At 34.0% G+C, this 17,083-nt stretch overlaps 1 protein-coding gene across 1 annotated transcript in view; it reads right to left on the bottom strand.

Annotated features, from left to right (window-relative positions):
• LOC148950447 (arginase-like) overlaps positions 1–14,629 on the bottom strand; it is a 51,520-nt gene extending 36,891 nt beyond the window's left edge. The window contains exons 1-3 of the mRNA XM_089092404.1: positions 14,518–14,629; positions 13,257–13,329; positions 12,272–12,381 (exon numbers count right to left, since the gene is read on the bottom strand). Coding sequence (XP_088948530.1) covers positions 12,272–12,381; positions 13,257–13,329; positions 14,518–14,628 — 294 coding nt within the window. The 5' untranslated portion in view covers position 14,629. The remainder of the gene's footprint in view (positions 1–12,271; positions 12,382–13,256; positions 13,330–14,517) is intronic.
• Positions 14,630–17,083: the final 2,454 nt, after the last annotated feature.

The raw sequence follows: 17,083 nt of genomic DNA on the forward strand, positions 1-17,083 counted from the left end.
CATACTGTCTTTTGATTTTTCAACATCACTCTCAACATTTTCTCAAAGTTTCAACTCAATACCGTCAGTTATTCTTAAAATATTGTAGATCCTCCTTTTTAAAAACTGCATGCACATATTGCGTTTTGATTTTTCAACACCACTCTCAACATTTTCTCAAAGTTTCAACTCAAAACCTTCAGTTATTCTTAAAATATTGAAGATATTCCTTTTTAAAAACTGCATGCACATAGTGCCTTTTGATTTCTCAACACCACTCTCAACATTTTCTCAAAGTTTCAACTCAATACCTTCAGTTATTCTTAAAATATTGCAGATATTCCTTTTTAAAAACTGCATGCATATAGCGCCTTTTGATTTTTCAATACCACGCTCAACATTTTCTCAAAGTTTCAACACAATACCTTCAGTTATTCTTAAAATATTGAAGATATTCCTTTTTAAAAACTGAATGCACATAATGTCGTTTGATTTTTCAACACCACTCTCAACATTTTCTCAAAGTTTCAACACAATACCTTCAGTTATTCTTAAAATATTGCAGATATTCCTTTTTAAAAACTGCATGCACATAATGCCTTTTGATTTTTCAACACCACTCTCAACATTTTCTCAAAGTTTCAAGTCAATACCTTCAGTTATTCTTAAAATATTGCAGATCCTCTTTTTAAAAACTGCATGCACATAGTGCCTTTTGATTTTTCAACACCTTTCTCAACATTTTCTCAAAGTTTCAACTCAATACCTTCAGTTATTCTTAAAATATTGCAGATATTCCTTTTTAAAAACTGCATGCATATAGCGCCTTTTGATTTTTCAATACCACGCTCAACGTTTTCTCAAAGTTTCAACACAATACCTTCAGTTATTCTTAAAATATTGCAGATCCTCCATTTTAAAAACTGCATGCATATAGCGCCTTTTGATTTTTCAACACCACTCTCAACATTTTCTCAAAGTTTCAACTCAATACCTTCAGTTATTCTTAAAATATTGCAGATATTCCTATTTAAAAACTGCATGTACATAATGCCTTTTGATTTTTCAACACCACTCTCAATATTTTCTCAAAGTTTCAAGTCAATACCTTCACTTATTCTTAAAATATTGTAGATCCTCCTTTTTAAAAACTGCATGCACATAGTGCCTTTTGATTTTACAACACCACTCTCAACATTTTCTCAAAGTTTCAACTCAATACCTTCAGTTATTCTTAAAATATTGCAGATATTCCTTTTAAAAACTGCATGCACATAGTGCCTTTTGATTTCTCAACACCACTCTCAACATTTTCTCAAAGTTTCAACTCAATACCTTCAGTTATTCTTAAAATATTGCAGATATTCCTTTTTAAAAAAATGCATGCATATAGCGCCTTTTAATTTTTCAATACCACGCTCAACGTTTTCTCAAAGTTTCAACCCAATACCTTCATTTATTCTTAAAATATTGCAGATATTCCTTTTTAAAAACTGCATGTACATAATGTCGTTTGATTTTTCAAAACCACTCTCAACATTTTCTCAAAGTTTCAACCCAATACCTTCAGTTATTCTTAAAATATTTCAGATATTCATTTTTAAAAACTGCATGCACATAATGTCTTTTGATTTTTCAACACCACTCTCAACATTTTCTCAAAGTTTCAACTCAATACCTTCAGTTATTCTTAAAATATTGCAGATCCTCCTTTTTAAAAACTGCATGCACATAGTGCCTTTTGATTTTTCAACACCACTCTCAACATTTTCTCAAAGTTTCAACTCAATACCTTCAGTTATTCTAAAAATATTGCAGATATTCCTTTTTAAAAACTGCATGCATATAGCGCCTTTTGATTTTTCAATACCACGCTCAACATTTTCTCAAAGTTTCAACTCAATACCTTCAGTTATTCTTAAAATATTGCAGATCTTCCTTTTTAAAAACTGCATGCATATAGCGACTTTTGATTTTTCAACACCACTCTCAACATTTTCTCAAAGTTTCAACTCAATACCTTCAGTTATTCTTAAAATATTGCAGATATTCCTTTTTAAAAACTGCATGCACATAATGTCTTTTGATTTTTCAACACCACTCTCAACATTTTCTCAAAGTTTCAACTCAATACCTTCAGTTATTCTTAAAATATTGTAGATCCTCCTTTTTAAAAACTGCATGCACATAGTGCCTTTTGATTTTTCAACACCACTCTCAACATTTTCTCAAAGTTTCAACTCAATACCTTCATGTGTGTGTGTGTGTGTGTGTGTGTGTGTGTGTGTGTGTGTGTGTGTGTGTGTGTGTGTGTGTGTGTGTGTGTGTGTGTGTGTGTGTGTGTGTGTGTGTGTGTGTGTGTGTGTGTGTGTGTGTGTGTGTGTGTGTGTGTGTGTGTGTCTGTGTGCGTGTGCGTGTGCGTGTGTGTGTGTGTGTGTGTGCGTGTGTGTGTGTGTGTGTGACATTTTTCAACACCACTCTCAACATTTTCTCAAAGTTTCAACTCAATACCTTCAGTTATTCTTAAAATATTGCAGATATTCCTTTTTAAAAACTTCATGCAAATAGTGCCTTTTGATTTTTCAACACCACTCTCAACATTTTCTCAAAGTTTCAACTCAATACCTTCAGTTATTCTTAAAATATTGCAGATATTCCTTTTTAAAAAACTGCATGCATATAGCGCCTTTTGATTTTTCAATACCACGCTCAACGTTTTCTCAAAGTTTCAACCCAATACCTTCAGTTATTCTTAAAATATTGCAGATATTCATTTTTAAAAACTGCATGTACATAATGTCGTTTGATTTTTAAAAACCACACTCAAAAATTTATCAAAGTTTCAACCCAAAAACTTCACTTATTATTAAAATATTTAAGATATTCCTTTTTAAAAACTGCATGCACATAATGTCTTTTGATTTTTCAACACCACTCTCAACATTTTCTCAAAGTTTCAACCCAATACCTTCAGTTATTCTTAAAATATTGTAGATATTCCTTTTTAAAAACTGCATGCACATAATGTCTTTTGATTTTTCAACAACACTCTCAACATTTTCTCAAAGTTTCAACTCAATACCTTCAGTTATTCTTAAAATATTGTAGATCCTCCTTTTTAAAAACTGCATGCACATAGTGCCTTTTGATTTTTCAACACCACTCTCAACATTTTCTCAAAGTTTCAACTCAATACCTTCAGTTATTCTTAAAATACTGCAGATCCTCCTTTTTAAAAACTGCATGCACATAGTGCCTTTTGATTTTTCAACACCACTCTCAACATTTTCTCAAAGTTTCAACTCAATACCTTCAGTTATTCTTAAAATATTGAAGATATTCCTTTTTAAAAACTGCATGCATATAGCGCCTTTTGATTTTTCAAGACCACTCTCAACATTTTCTCAAAGTTTCAACCCAATACCTTCAGTTATTCTTAAAATATTGCAGATCCTCCTTTTTAAAAAATGCATGCACATAGTGCCTTTTGATTTTTCAAAACCACTCTCAACGTTTTCTCAAAGTTTCAGCTTAATACCGTCAGTTATTCTTAAAATACTTCAGATCCTCCTTTTTAAAAACTGCATGCACATAGTGCCTTTTGATTTTTCAACACCACTCTCAACATTTTCTCAAAGTTTCAACTCAATACCTTAAGTTATTCTTAAAATATTGAAGATATTACTTTTTAAAAACTGCATGCATATAGCGCCTTTTGATTTTTCAATACCACGCTCAACATTTTCTCAAAGTTTCAACCCAATACCTTCAGTTATTCTTAAAATATTGCAGATCCTCCTTTTTAAAAACTGCATGCACATAGTGCCTTTTGATTTTTCAATACCACGCTCAACGTTTTCTCAAAGTTTCAACCCAATACCTTCAGTTATTCTTAAAATATTGCAGATATTCCTTTTTAAAAACTGCATGTACATAATGTCGTTTGATTTTTAAAAAACACTCTCAACATTTTATCAAAGTTTCAACCCAAAACCTTCAGTTATTGTTAAAATATTGCAGATATTCCTTTTTAAAAACTGCATGCACATAATGTCTTTTGATTTTTCAACACCACTCTCAACATTTTCTCAAAGTTTCAACCCAATACCTTCAGTTATTCTTAAAATATTGTAGATATTCCTTTTTAAAAACTGCATGCACATATTGTCTTTTGATTTTTCAACACCACTCTCAACATTTTCTCAAAGTTTCAACTCAATACCTTCAGTTATTCTTAAAATATTGAAGATCCTCCTTTTTAAAAACTGCTTGCACAGAGTGACTTTTGATTTTTCAACATCACTCTCAACATTTTCTCAAAGTTTCAACTCAATAACTTCAGGTATTCTTAAAATATTGTAGATCATCCTTTTTAAGAACTGCATGCACATAGTGCCTTTTGATTTTTCAACACCACTCTCAACATTTTCTCAAAGTTTCAACTCAATACCTTCAGTTATTCTTAAAATATTGCAGATATTCCTTTTTAAAAACTGCATGCATATAGCGCCTTTTGATTTTTCAATGCCACTCTCAACGTTTTCTCATAGTTTCAACTCAATACCTTCAGTTATTCTTAAAATATTGTAGATCCTCCTTTTTAAAAACTGCATGCACATAGTGCCTTTTGATTTTTCAACACCACTCTCAACATTTTCTCAAAGTTTCAACTCAATACCTTCAGTTATTCTTAAAATATTGCAGATCATCCTTTTTAAAAACTGCATGCACATAGTGCCTTTTGATTTTTCAACACCACTCTCAACATTTTCTCAAAGTTTCAACTCAATACCTTCAGTTATTCTTAAAATATTGCAGATAGTCCTTTTTAAAAACTGCATGCATATAGCGCCTTTTGATTTTTCAATACCACGCTCAACATTTTCTCAAAGTTTCAACCCAATACCTTCAGTTATTCTTAAAATATTGCAGATCCTCCTTTTTAAAAACTGCATGCACATAGTGCCTTTTGATTTTTCAATACCACGCTCAACGTTTTCTCAAAGTTTCAACCCAATACCTTCAGTTATTCTTAAAATATTGCAGATATTCCTTTTTAAAAACTGCATGCACATAATGTCGTTTGATTTTTCAACACCACTCTCAACATTTTCTCAAAGTTTCAACCCAATACCTTCAGGTATTCTTAAAATATTGCAGATATTCCTTTTTAAAAACTGCATGCACATAATGTCTTTTGATTTTTCAACACCACTCTCAACATTTTCTCAAAGTTTCAACCCAATACCTTCAGTTATTCTTAAAATATTGTAGATATTCCTTTTTAAAAACTGCATGAACATAATGTCTTTTGATTTTTCAACACCACTCTCAACATTTTCTCAAAGTTTCAACTCAATACCTTCAGTTATTCTTAAAATATTGTAGATCCTCCTTTTTAAAAACTGCATGCACATAGTGCCTTTTGATTTTTCAACACCACTCTCAACATTTTCTCAAAGTTTCAACTCAATACCTTCAGTTATTCTTAAAATATTGCAGATCCTCCTTTTTAAAAAATGCATGCACATAGTGCCTTTTGATTTTTCAACACCACTCTCAACATTTTCTCAAAGTTTCAACTCAATACCTTAAGTTATTCTTAAAATATTGAAGATAGTCCTTTTTAAAAACTGCATGCATATAGCGCCTTTTGATTTTTCAATACCACGCTCAACGTTTTCTCAAAGTTTCAACGCAATACCTTCAGTTATTCTTAAAATATTGTAGATCCTCCTTTTTAAAAACTGCATGCACATAGTGCCTTTTGATTTTTCAACACCACTCTCAACATTTTCTCAAAGTTTCAACTCAATACCTTCAGTTATTCTTAAAATATTGTAGATCCTCCTTTTTAAAAACTGCATGCACATAGTGCCTTTTGATTTTTCAACACCACTCTCAACATTTTCTCAAAGATTGAACTCAATACCTTCAGTTATTCTTAAAATATTGCAGATATTCCTTTTTAAAAACTGCATGCATATAGCGCCTTTTGATTTTTCAATACCACGCTCAACATTTTCTCAAAGTTTCAACCCAATACCTTCAGTTATTCTTAAAATATTGCAGATCCTCCTTTTTAAAAACTGCATGCACATAGTGCCTTTTGATTTTTCAATACCACGCTCAACATTTTCTCTAAGTTTCAACACTCTACCTTCAGTTTTTCTTAAAATATTGCAGATATTCATTTTTAAAAACTGCATGTACATAAGGTCGTTTGATTTTTCAACACCACTCTCAACATTTTCTCAAAGTTTCAACCCAATACCTTCAGTAATTCTTAAAATATTGCAGATATTCCTTTTTAAAAACTGCATGCACATAATGTCTTTTGATTTTTCAATACCACGCTCAACCTTTTCTCAAAGTTTCAACCCAATACCTTCAGTTATTCTTAAAATATTGCAGATATTCCTTTTTAAAAACTGCATGCATATAGCGCCTTTTGATTTTTCAATACCACACTCAACGTTTTCTCAAAGTTTCAAAATATTACAGAACCTCCTTTTTAAAAACTGCATGCATATAGCGCCTTTTGATTTTTCAACACCACTCTCAACATTTTCTCAAAGTTTCAACTCAATACCTTCAGTTATTCTTAAAATATTGCAGATATTCCTTTTTAAAAACTGCATGCACTTTTCTTTTCATAGGTGGCGTTGGGGGATACGACTCAATAGTAAGCGAAACTTCAAAAATGGAATTTTGATAACAATTGACAGGAATTGGGTTTTTATGCAGATTGCAATTATATAAATTTCATTACGTTTAATATCTAGCCACCAAATGCTCCAAGCCTCAGAAGAAAAATGGGGTTTTGAAAACAGGGAGCCCGATTTTCAAAAAAGGGGAGTTTCATCCGTGAGGCATTCTTAACCATCGCAATACCTTTGCGCAAATACCTTTTCGAAAGAAATTCTCAATTCTCGTAAACTAAAGAAGTAATTACCCTTTTCAAAAATAATAGTCGCTCTATTCATGAAACCCATGAAACAAATCGCCAATTTTAAAAAAAAAAACTACTAATCAACTTACAGATGAATGACCACGGATCTAACCTAAAAAAAAAACTTGTATATCATGAACTAGAAATCTACGTCAGAAAAACTTGTCCTTAATAGGACCGGTATTAAATGACCCTGGTAACCCAATTCGTTGAAAACTTACACACATATCTATGCCTCAGGCGTAAGTTTGAATGTAAGTTTTTAACCTTTATATGACTTACTACTACTAGCACTTTGAATTTTCGATCGAATGAGTCTTTTCTGAAGTTTCTACGACAACGCCTTCTATAAAAACCATATATGCCCCCAGGGCATAACTTAAAACCCTTGCCCTGAGGGTTGTGGGGGTGTGTCCTCCTCAAAAACATATTTTATATCTGGAAATCAACTACGCTGAACAAAATGGCTATCTAAAAATTTTGATTGGATGTGTTGGGGGGATGATGGGCGTGGGGGGGGGCTTGTTGCCCTCCAATCACTTTCGACTATTAAAAAGGTCACTAGAACTCTCAACTTCTAATCGAATGAGCCCCTTTTGAAGTTTTTACGACGACCTCTTCCATATGAAGTGCCCAGCTCTAAAGGGAAAAAATAATAAATAGCACATTGTGCCAACGTCGTTCTTGTATGCCCTCAGGGCATAACTAAAAATCATTGCCCCGAGGGTTGTGGGGGAGTTTCCCCCTCAAAAACTTATTTTCTATCTGGAAATCAACTACGCTGAACAAAATGGCTATCTCAAAATTTTGAGTGGATGGGTTGGGGGAAATAATGGTCTTGGGGGGGGGGGGGTAGTTTCCCTCCAATCACTTTCGACTATTAAAAAGGGCACTAGCCCTTTGAATTTCCAATCGAATGAGCCTTTTTTGAACTTTCTACGACAACACCTTCAATAAAAACCTTATATAGCCCCAGGGCATAACTTAAAACCCTTGCCCTGAGGGTTGTGGGGGAGTATCCTCCTCAAGAACATATTTTCTATCTGGAAATCAACTACGCTGAACAAAATAGCTACCTCAAAATTTTGATTGGATGTGTTTGGGGGAATGATGGGCGTGGGCGGGGGGGGGCTAGTTGCCCTCCAATCACTTTTGACTATTAAAAAGGGTACTAACCCTTCGAATTTCCAAATCGAATGAGCCTATTTTTAAGTTTCTACGACAACGCCTTCTATAAAAACCTTATATGGCCCCAGGGCATAATTTAAAACTCTTGATCTGAGGGTTGTGTGGGAGTGTCCTCCTCAAAAACATATTTTTATCTGGAAATCAACTACGCTGAACAAAATGGCTATCTCAAAATTTTGATTGGATGTGTTTGGGGGAATGATGGGCATTAGGGGGGGGGGGCTAGCTCCCCTGCAATCACTTATAAAAATTGAAAAACGCACTAGCTACTCCAATCTTTGTTTGAATTAGTCATTTTCAAAATATCTACGACCGCTCCTACAATACGAAGTGCCCGGCTGAAGAAAAAAAAACACATTGTGCCCACATCGTTCTTTACTTAGGCAGCGCTAGCACGCTGCCTATTATCTACCAGTTCAAGTGTTACCAACTACAATCGGGAATTGTTCTTTGCTTACTTTTCATAACCATAAATAATTAACTTTATGTAACTTTAGATAAATATATTCCATGCAATTAAACCCAAGACAAAAACCGTTTTGTAAGGTACTTTTGTAAGAACCGTCCTAGCCGAGTGGTTGGCACGCTAGACTTGAAATCCTATACCCACAAGGGCAGAGACTGACGTCCTGGTGTCGATGTTTATGTGGCTTGGATCAGGGGTCATCAGTGTGACTCTGTAAGCTCGGCCACAGTTATCCCATCTCCAAATAGGTACCCAGAGAAATTGGGGGGAAAGGGGTACGGCGAGCATCGGATGATTTGTTCCCAACCAGGCCTTCTACTCCGAGCCAAAGGCAGATAATCAAGAGATCAACTGCGCTACCCAGACCATTTGTCAGCATACGAAAATTTTGTTTGAAATAAAAATATTTATTAATACTATCTTCGATTTTAGTTATGTAATATCTAGGAAGTTCAAAGCTACCTATTAAAGTTGTTCCATTAAAGAGGATTTCCATAATTTGAGAAAACAAAGGAGAAACACAAATAGAAAGGGTACAATCTTTTTCAAAATTATATAAATGCATTCAAGGTATTTTTTAAACCTCCTATGTAGGTATTGGTCTTCCGTTTTTGCGTGTTGTGATGCCTGGTGGTGTGTCTTGTGATGTATGGGTTTGAAAATAAGCCAAATTGAAGCTTGAATTTTTTCCCTCTCTCTTCAGCATTTCATGTCACCTTAACTATAATGAACATATTGTTAGGGCTGAGATTAGGTCCATTCCCCAACATTCAGCTGGTCTTTACAAGGAAGGATTTGCTAGCCACATTATTTTCAACCCCCTAATGACGACCTTTAGGGCTGATAAAAGGCACAATCCCTAGCATTCCGGTTGGTCAGGTTCAAAAACTATATCATGTGTTTTTAAACAAACTAGCATAAACCATTACTTATTTTTAGTTCATTCAATTGGAATCATACGTTTTAGTAGCACATGGGATCTTCCAGAGTAAATCCAGCAGTCCACGAAATGTTTGTAAAATCTTTTATTCTGGACAAGAGGGGGGCTTATCATCATCAACAGGCTCCCAAAGTGCTCAGCACCGCATTAAAAAAAAACTTGAAAAGATTTAACAGGAATTGAATATAGTTTTTTTTATAGCATATCAAGCCATTGGTAATTACAGATTTCAAAAGAACTTTCCCGTGGGCATGTGGATTAAAAATTGAAAAAAAGAGTGTATTTTATATAATGATTTTCAAATACTTCTGGGATGAGAGTCCTTCAAATTAGTCTTAAAAAAAATAAACTCTATCACTGGAGGAAATTTTGTCCCTCCCTCACCTTCCCTCTTCCTATGATCAGTTCATGGGCACCCATAAGGGGGGGGGGGGCAGCCCCCCCTGGCTGAATGACTGTGTCACATATTTGTATTAATTTAAAAAATCTCCACAGAATAAGTTTTCAAAGAAAAGTAAAGAGCTCTATTAAGCCAAAAATGGGCAGAAATAAAGTCAAATAATCTTCCAAGCGTAAAACTACCACAAATCGTTATCAACAATTAAATGAAACTCAAAACTAACGGACATCATAATAAATATATCGTCAAACTCAAAACGAGCAAAAATTAACATTACTAGGGCTGGCAACACCCATGCCTTCTCAAGACCAGAACATAACTTCGGCTTTACTGAAAAAAAAAAAAAATAAAAATATGACTCTGGATTGTCAGTTTAATATACCTATACTGATATTTATTCCTTAAAATAAAAAAGGGTAAACAATTTAAACATATTTCGTTTTCAGTAAAGTGCAGATTGTGCTCGGGTCTTGGGAAGGCATGGGGGTTATCAGCACTAATAATGGTAATTTTTCTTGTTTTGAGTTTGACTCGGCTTTTTATTGTAATTTAGGTTCGTTTTGAGTTTCGTTTATTTATTGATAATGATTTGTGGTAGTTTCATGCTTGGATGATTACTTGACTTCATTTCTGCCCATTTTTGGCTTAATGAAGCTCTTTACTTTTCTTTGAAACGCTTGTTTTGTGGAAAAACGTTTTTTTAGATGAATTTCTGTTCGTTTTTTATTGACAAAGTCATTTTCATGAATTTTTTTTTTTTTATATCTTTTAGGTGTTTGTTTTTCTATAATAACCTATAGTTTGGCATAATTGTGGGGGTTTGGCATGCCCAATATCCCTAAAGAAATAGTTGCTGTACCGTTCTACTATGCTGAACAAAATAGTTGTCTCAAAATTTTGACTAGATGTATTTAAGAAATAATCGGCTTGAGAGACGGGCTGACTGCCCTCCAATCTTTTGCTACTCTTCGAAAGGACCCCAGAACTTTTAATTTTGAATCGGATTAGCTTTTTTAAATGTTTCAATGATATTTCTAGCTATTATAGAGTGGTGATTTCTATGATATTACTTATATGCCTTTTCGAAAACCTGCATTTGTAGTTTTTTCGTTTAATTGGAACGTCCCCTAAACACTTCCTAGAAGTTTCACCTTAATACTCTTAGCGTCATTAGTTACAGTAACTGTAGGTGTAGTACTAAAAGTATACACATGGTGTCTTCTGGCTAGTTTAAAATCCCCCATAACTTACTCTTAAAGATCTAACTTAATAATATAAGTTGTTCTTGAGATATTCCTTTGTCACCTTTTTGAAAGTTCACATGCTCATAGTTTGTTTGAATTTAGTTCAACGTCCGCCTAAATATTTCCTATATTTGATTACTGAAGACATTGTTATATTCTCTTTTGACTATTGGCTACAGAATGGCTGTCTCACAATTTTGATCGAATGTATTTGGGGAAAAGAGGATATCAGGGAGGGGGGGCTATTTTCTCTCCATCACGCTTGACTCTTAAAATGGAACTAGAACTATGCATTTCTAATCAAATGAGCCTCCTCTAAAGTTCACAGGACCACCTCTTCATAAAAACCTTACATCCCCCAGGGCATAACTTAAAACCCTTACCCCCATACTTTGAAGGGTTGTGTCAACCCCAAAGGCCGTGTTATGACATCTTTGGACTATTTTTGAACAAATGGCTATCTTAAGATTTCTATCGGATGCATTGGGGGAAAATATGACGTGGTGGGGGGGGGAGGTATAGCTGCCCTCCAATAGATTTGACTCTTAAAAATGGATCTTCAACTTCCGATTTCCAATCCAATGAGCCCCCTCCGATGTTTATATGACCACCGTTTCCATAAAAACTTTGAATGTCCTCCGGGCATACCTTACCAGCCTTGGCCGGAGGACTGTGAGGGGGTTCTCATACTCAAAGACATAATTAAGACGTCATTCTCAAAGTCATACTTTCCGGACCTTTAAACTATGCTGAACAAAATGGCTATCTCAAAATTGTGATGGGATATGTTTGGGGAAGTGATTGACGTGGGAAGGGGGAGCGGGTACCCTCCATGAGCTCTTTTTGAAGTTCCTGTGACATTTCTTTCTATAAGAAATGCCCTGGTCTAAAAAAAACAATATATTGTGCCCACATCGCTCTTTACTTAGGCAGCGCAATCGCGCTGCCTGTGATATTTTGTCTTGAGATTTCAATTATACGCACTGAAAGGGCCGATTAAACCAGGTAAGCCCCCCCCCCTAAAATTCAGCCTATGGGCACCCATGGATCAGTTATACTTAAATACAAGTATAATTATGATAAGGTCCAAAATTACACTTACGGTCTTGTTATACGATGCTACTTCATGCCAATTTTTAACTTTAGGATGGTTAACTTTGTCAATTTGTACATTACTTTCAGTAAGGTCTCCAAAATCCTCAATTTGATGTCCTAGAACATATAAAAAAATACAATAGCAGTAGGGGCAATAAAACATAATAAAAAGGAAAGGCTTCATTCAAAAGTCCTTATAGAGATTCTTAACTTACCAGAAAGTATGAAATGAAAAAAAAGTAAGAAGGAATAAACAGTGACTACACACAAAGAAGGGACTAATGTTAGCAATGGTAAATGAATGAACCCTAAGTCTAAGAGTATATCCTAATTTGTTGAATGATCACTAAAAAAGGTAGAGTTCTGCGGTGTACACTAGATTTGATCATGTATATATCAGATTAGCGCAATTCAAATACATTGGCTGTAAGAGCTTAGATAACATTTGGTTGCCCTAATGAAAGAGTTTGAACAAACATTCACTATATACCAAACCAAAATTCCTTTCTAATTGCTTATTTTTGGCAAAGAGCTAACTCTAAAAAATAATAGCTTTCTTTTTGCAAAGCAATTATACCTTGTACTCCCCACCCCCCCCCCCCAAAAAAAAACCTCCTACAATCACAATGAAACATGAATGAAAAACAAAACTCAATTTAATTTTGGGTACACTTACTTTAAAATAATTCTATTTGCACCAAGCTATAAAAAAATAATTTGAAGAAATTGTCTATACATGTCAAATATTAATACTGTATTTGTTATTTCCCCTAAAAAAGCAAAACTTGGGTGTCTGACAGGCTCTTATAACTCCACAATTTCCTGTTAGTTCCAATATGCCTTCAATTATTTTGGGCGCATTTCTCAGCCCCCCTCGCTAAATAAATTCTGATGTAGGCCTAAATAGAATTCATTCATTAGTGATAGAAGACATTAAAAAAAACAAAAAAAACTTGTAAGCTTATTTGATATTGTCAATTTTAATCACTTACCCAAATCCTTCAAGTTCTTTAACACTGACGATTCTCGAATTGCTTTTGGACCAAATGATGTTCCCTTTTTAGACTGAAAAATAGCAGTTGGTTATTAAATGACTGGCTGAAGCAAGTAGCTTTAATAGATAAATGCATGAGTCGGATGAAATTATAACCTCAGAGGATATTTTTAAAATATGTTTCAGAGGGGTGTATTTTCAGGCCACAACTTTTTCAGGAGGGACAGATATTCTTTATATCAGAATCAGATTGGTTTGCCTCACCAATGTGTCTATTTTTGTATGAAAGTATGGATAGACATTTATCAATATTGCAGAAAATAACAAACAGGTTCTATTAAACATAGAAAAGACATAAGCCTGAAGAATAACTATAGAAAGGCCAACATATAGTCAAAACAATGTAGTGATATAGTTTGAAGGACACTAAAGAAATGTGAAGAAGAATGGGAAAGCAAAGAATTTGATTTGATGAAACTAATTGGCATTACTGTGGGTTTGGATGGGTTAGTCCTCATATCTAAGGCCAAGACACCATGTATAAATAAAAGTCAAACTCTTGTGTAAATAAGAAACAAAAATTATATTTTCCTTTTGAACCTTGACTTCATCCCTTATTCTCATAGGCAATCCCTCCATTATCCCAGTTATATTGCTCAACGCTAAGATATGAAACTACTTGTCCTTTTCTTAACAAAACACATATCTAAGAAACCTCTTCTATTTAAATTTAACCTTTGTAAATTCCTAGTCTAATAGCATGTTTGTAACATAATTTTTATCAGCCACACTACCATAGCAAATTCTTTGCAAAACATTTTCATTACAGAGACTGCATGAAGGAATTGTTTAGCCATTATGAATATGGCTAACCCCAGAATATGTATTAAAATTTTGATCAAACACAATCTTTGTTAGCTTAGATTTGTACATTGCCATCAACACAAGCCCTTAATTAATAAATCAAATGCAGGTAAAATATAATTAATCCAAAATGAAATCAATATTCAATGCTAAAATGAAATCATTACAAAATCTTATTCAATATTTCAGATAATGGGAATATCAATAGGAAACTAAGTTTCTAAACATGAGTGGTCATCCAAAGAATAGATAAAGGTCAAAGCAACAAGAACTAACATTATTAATGGTTCAGTAATTAATATCTCATACTAGCTATATTAAATGGTACAGACTCAACAACAAAGATTCAGTTATTTTTACAATATAACAGAGAAACAATGTTTAAAAGAGTTCACCTGTCCTTTTTCAAATGCAGCACCAACAACACCAATATGAATAGATTTCGTAAGAATGAGGCCCAAGTAAGGTGATTTTGAGACTGATATTACTGTTTTACATAAATTCATCCTGAAATATAAATATTAATAAGTCTAACTTCACAAATGAATAAAACGACACACGGTCAGATTTACCAATGCACCCATTATGCCATAGTGCCCTAAGACAAAAAAACATCTACTTCAATACCCATTTCCAAAAATACTTTAGAACATAGTTTCATATTAAAATACAGTGAGTCCAGACCAAAGATCCTAATTAAGAGGGGTAAGACCCCCCAGAAGGCCTACTTGGACAATGCCTACTTGATGGTTGTGGTGGCAGCCACCCATCAGCCTCATTTCTGGGTGATATGTATGATTTACTCTGTTCTTGTTCAAGCCATTATCAGTCTATTCTGTGTTTTGTAATAACTGAGCCCAATGATGTTCCTGATTTATCTAATGACAATAATAGTGCTATTGCATCACAATCAAATAAACGCAAAAGTTTATCAGATTTTTTAATGGAAAAAAGTGAACCCAGCCCTGTCCAGCTTAGTCCACTGGTTTGGCCTTCAAAGCCTGAAAGAGAAACACAAATTCCTGTTATTATATCTAATCCACCTCCCAAACTAAAGAATGGAAATCTAGTTAAACAGAGTGAATTTATAAAAAAAACCTAAAAGTTGATGGTATAGAGAGAATTATCAACAAGAAAGATAAGATAGTCCTCCACATGAAGGATGAGTGGTCTTTGGTGGCAGCTGTTGGAGCCATGTCTGTACAAATAAAAAACAAAGTGATCAAAAAGGGTTTTTAGGGATTGTTTATATCAATAATGATTTTGATGTGGGAACTATTCCAGGTATCTATAGTGATATCATAAGTGCTAATTGTTTTGGTATCTCTAAGACTGTTCTATGGTCTTTTTGACATCGTGGAGACCTCAATTGTACATTGAGATATAGGATTAAAACTGACTACACAAACTACAAAGTTTATAAGCCAATAGAGAGACCCCTTCAGTGTTATAACAATCAATCGTTTGGTCACACAGCCTCTGAGTGTACTAAAACAGCTAAATGCTCAAGATGTGCAGGAGACCATTGCTCTTCAAAAAAGGAGCCCTGTCACAGCGTTCAGATGAAGTGCATCAAATGTGGTGGCAATCACACTAGTTTCAGGTTTCATTGTACCATATCAAAGAAAGCAGCAAGCAAAAGCACATAGTTTTTTGCTTCTCTTTTCTCTTTATGACTCTAACTAGTTGTGTTTTTTTTTCCAGAATGTGCGTGGTGCTGAATAGAAGTTGGACCTAATAGGTATAACACTCTGTGAATTTGATGCTGTTTGTGTTTCTGAACATCTATTACTACCAGCTAATTGCCAGGCCTTAAAATTTTTTAATGATTTTAGTTATTACATAAGCCTGCCAAAAGTACTAGGGATTGCCTGTCTGACAGTCTCTTGATTGCAGTTAGGAATAGGTTTTGGAGTAGTTTACTTGAGCATTTGTATTTTTTTCTGGCTGTTGATTTGGGAAAATTTGTAATTATTCATGTTTATTTACCAACAAATTACTGCAATATTTGCTCAAATCAGAGATTTGTGGCAGCACATGTTTCATTTTCTAAGCTATTAGCAACAATCAAGGCCAGTAATAAATTGTTTAGCTTTGGGTGACTTTAACACTGATTTGACTGATGTTTCCCTACCCTGTTCACAAATTTTGTTATCTTCTTTGCGCAGTGACTTAATTAATACAGACAAGACATGTCATTTTACTTACACACACTTTTCTGGAAGCGTTTCTAATATAGATTTTTCATTGACCAATATATATGAGTTACAGCCTCAGTTAGTGGTCCTCTCCAATGAAGATAAATAAATAAAAGTTCAAATAGGGATAAAATCCTTATAATAGACAGTGTTTCACAAACAGTGATAGAAATTCACAAAAAAATACCAGATATTTCAGTCACATATGCAGTGACTGTCATCAGAGTTTTGCTACTGATGATGGTCACGGCATATGTGACCATAATATCTGATATTTTTTGTGAATTTCTATCACTGTTTGTGAAACACTGTCTATTAAAAGGATTGGTAAAATTCTACTTTAGCTACTTTTGGCTATCTTGGAAAGGGGTTAGGTTAGGAAAATGAAACTTTCAGGGAGGGGTCTACAAGCTAAAGTATGTCCCGGGAAGGTATTTTTAAGTACCTACTTCCATTCCTTCTTCCTCAAGAGGGTCCTGAAATTTTCCTACATGACAGGTCTATACCCATTGTAATTTTGACAAAATAACATTTTACCTTAATTTTCAGTTATCAGTTTCTTTTTCTCTGGCTTTAGCTCTGAAAATTCAATTTCAGTTACTTGAGCAGAATTTTAAGCCATATAAATAGTTTATTTCAAAAATTTAGGAAATGTATTTGCATATTTTTAAAACCTTATAAATTAGAATTGAGCAAAGTTGTGAAACTGAAAACAATTTTGTTGTACCTCATTTAAGCAGTAGATTTATCTTGTAAGGTTCCA

Source organism: Artemia sp. Qi Xiang Cuo, chromosome 7 (genome assembly GCF_049724085.1).
Source record: "Artemia sp. Qi Xiang Cuo chromosome 7, ASM4972408v1, whole genome shotgun sequence".
Taxonomy (NCBI): domain Eukaryota; kingdom Metazoa; phylum Arthropoda; class Branchiopoda; order Anostraca; family Artemiidae; genus Artemia; species Artemia sp. Qi Xiang Cuo.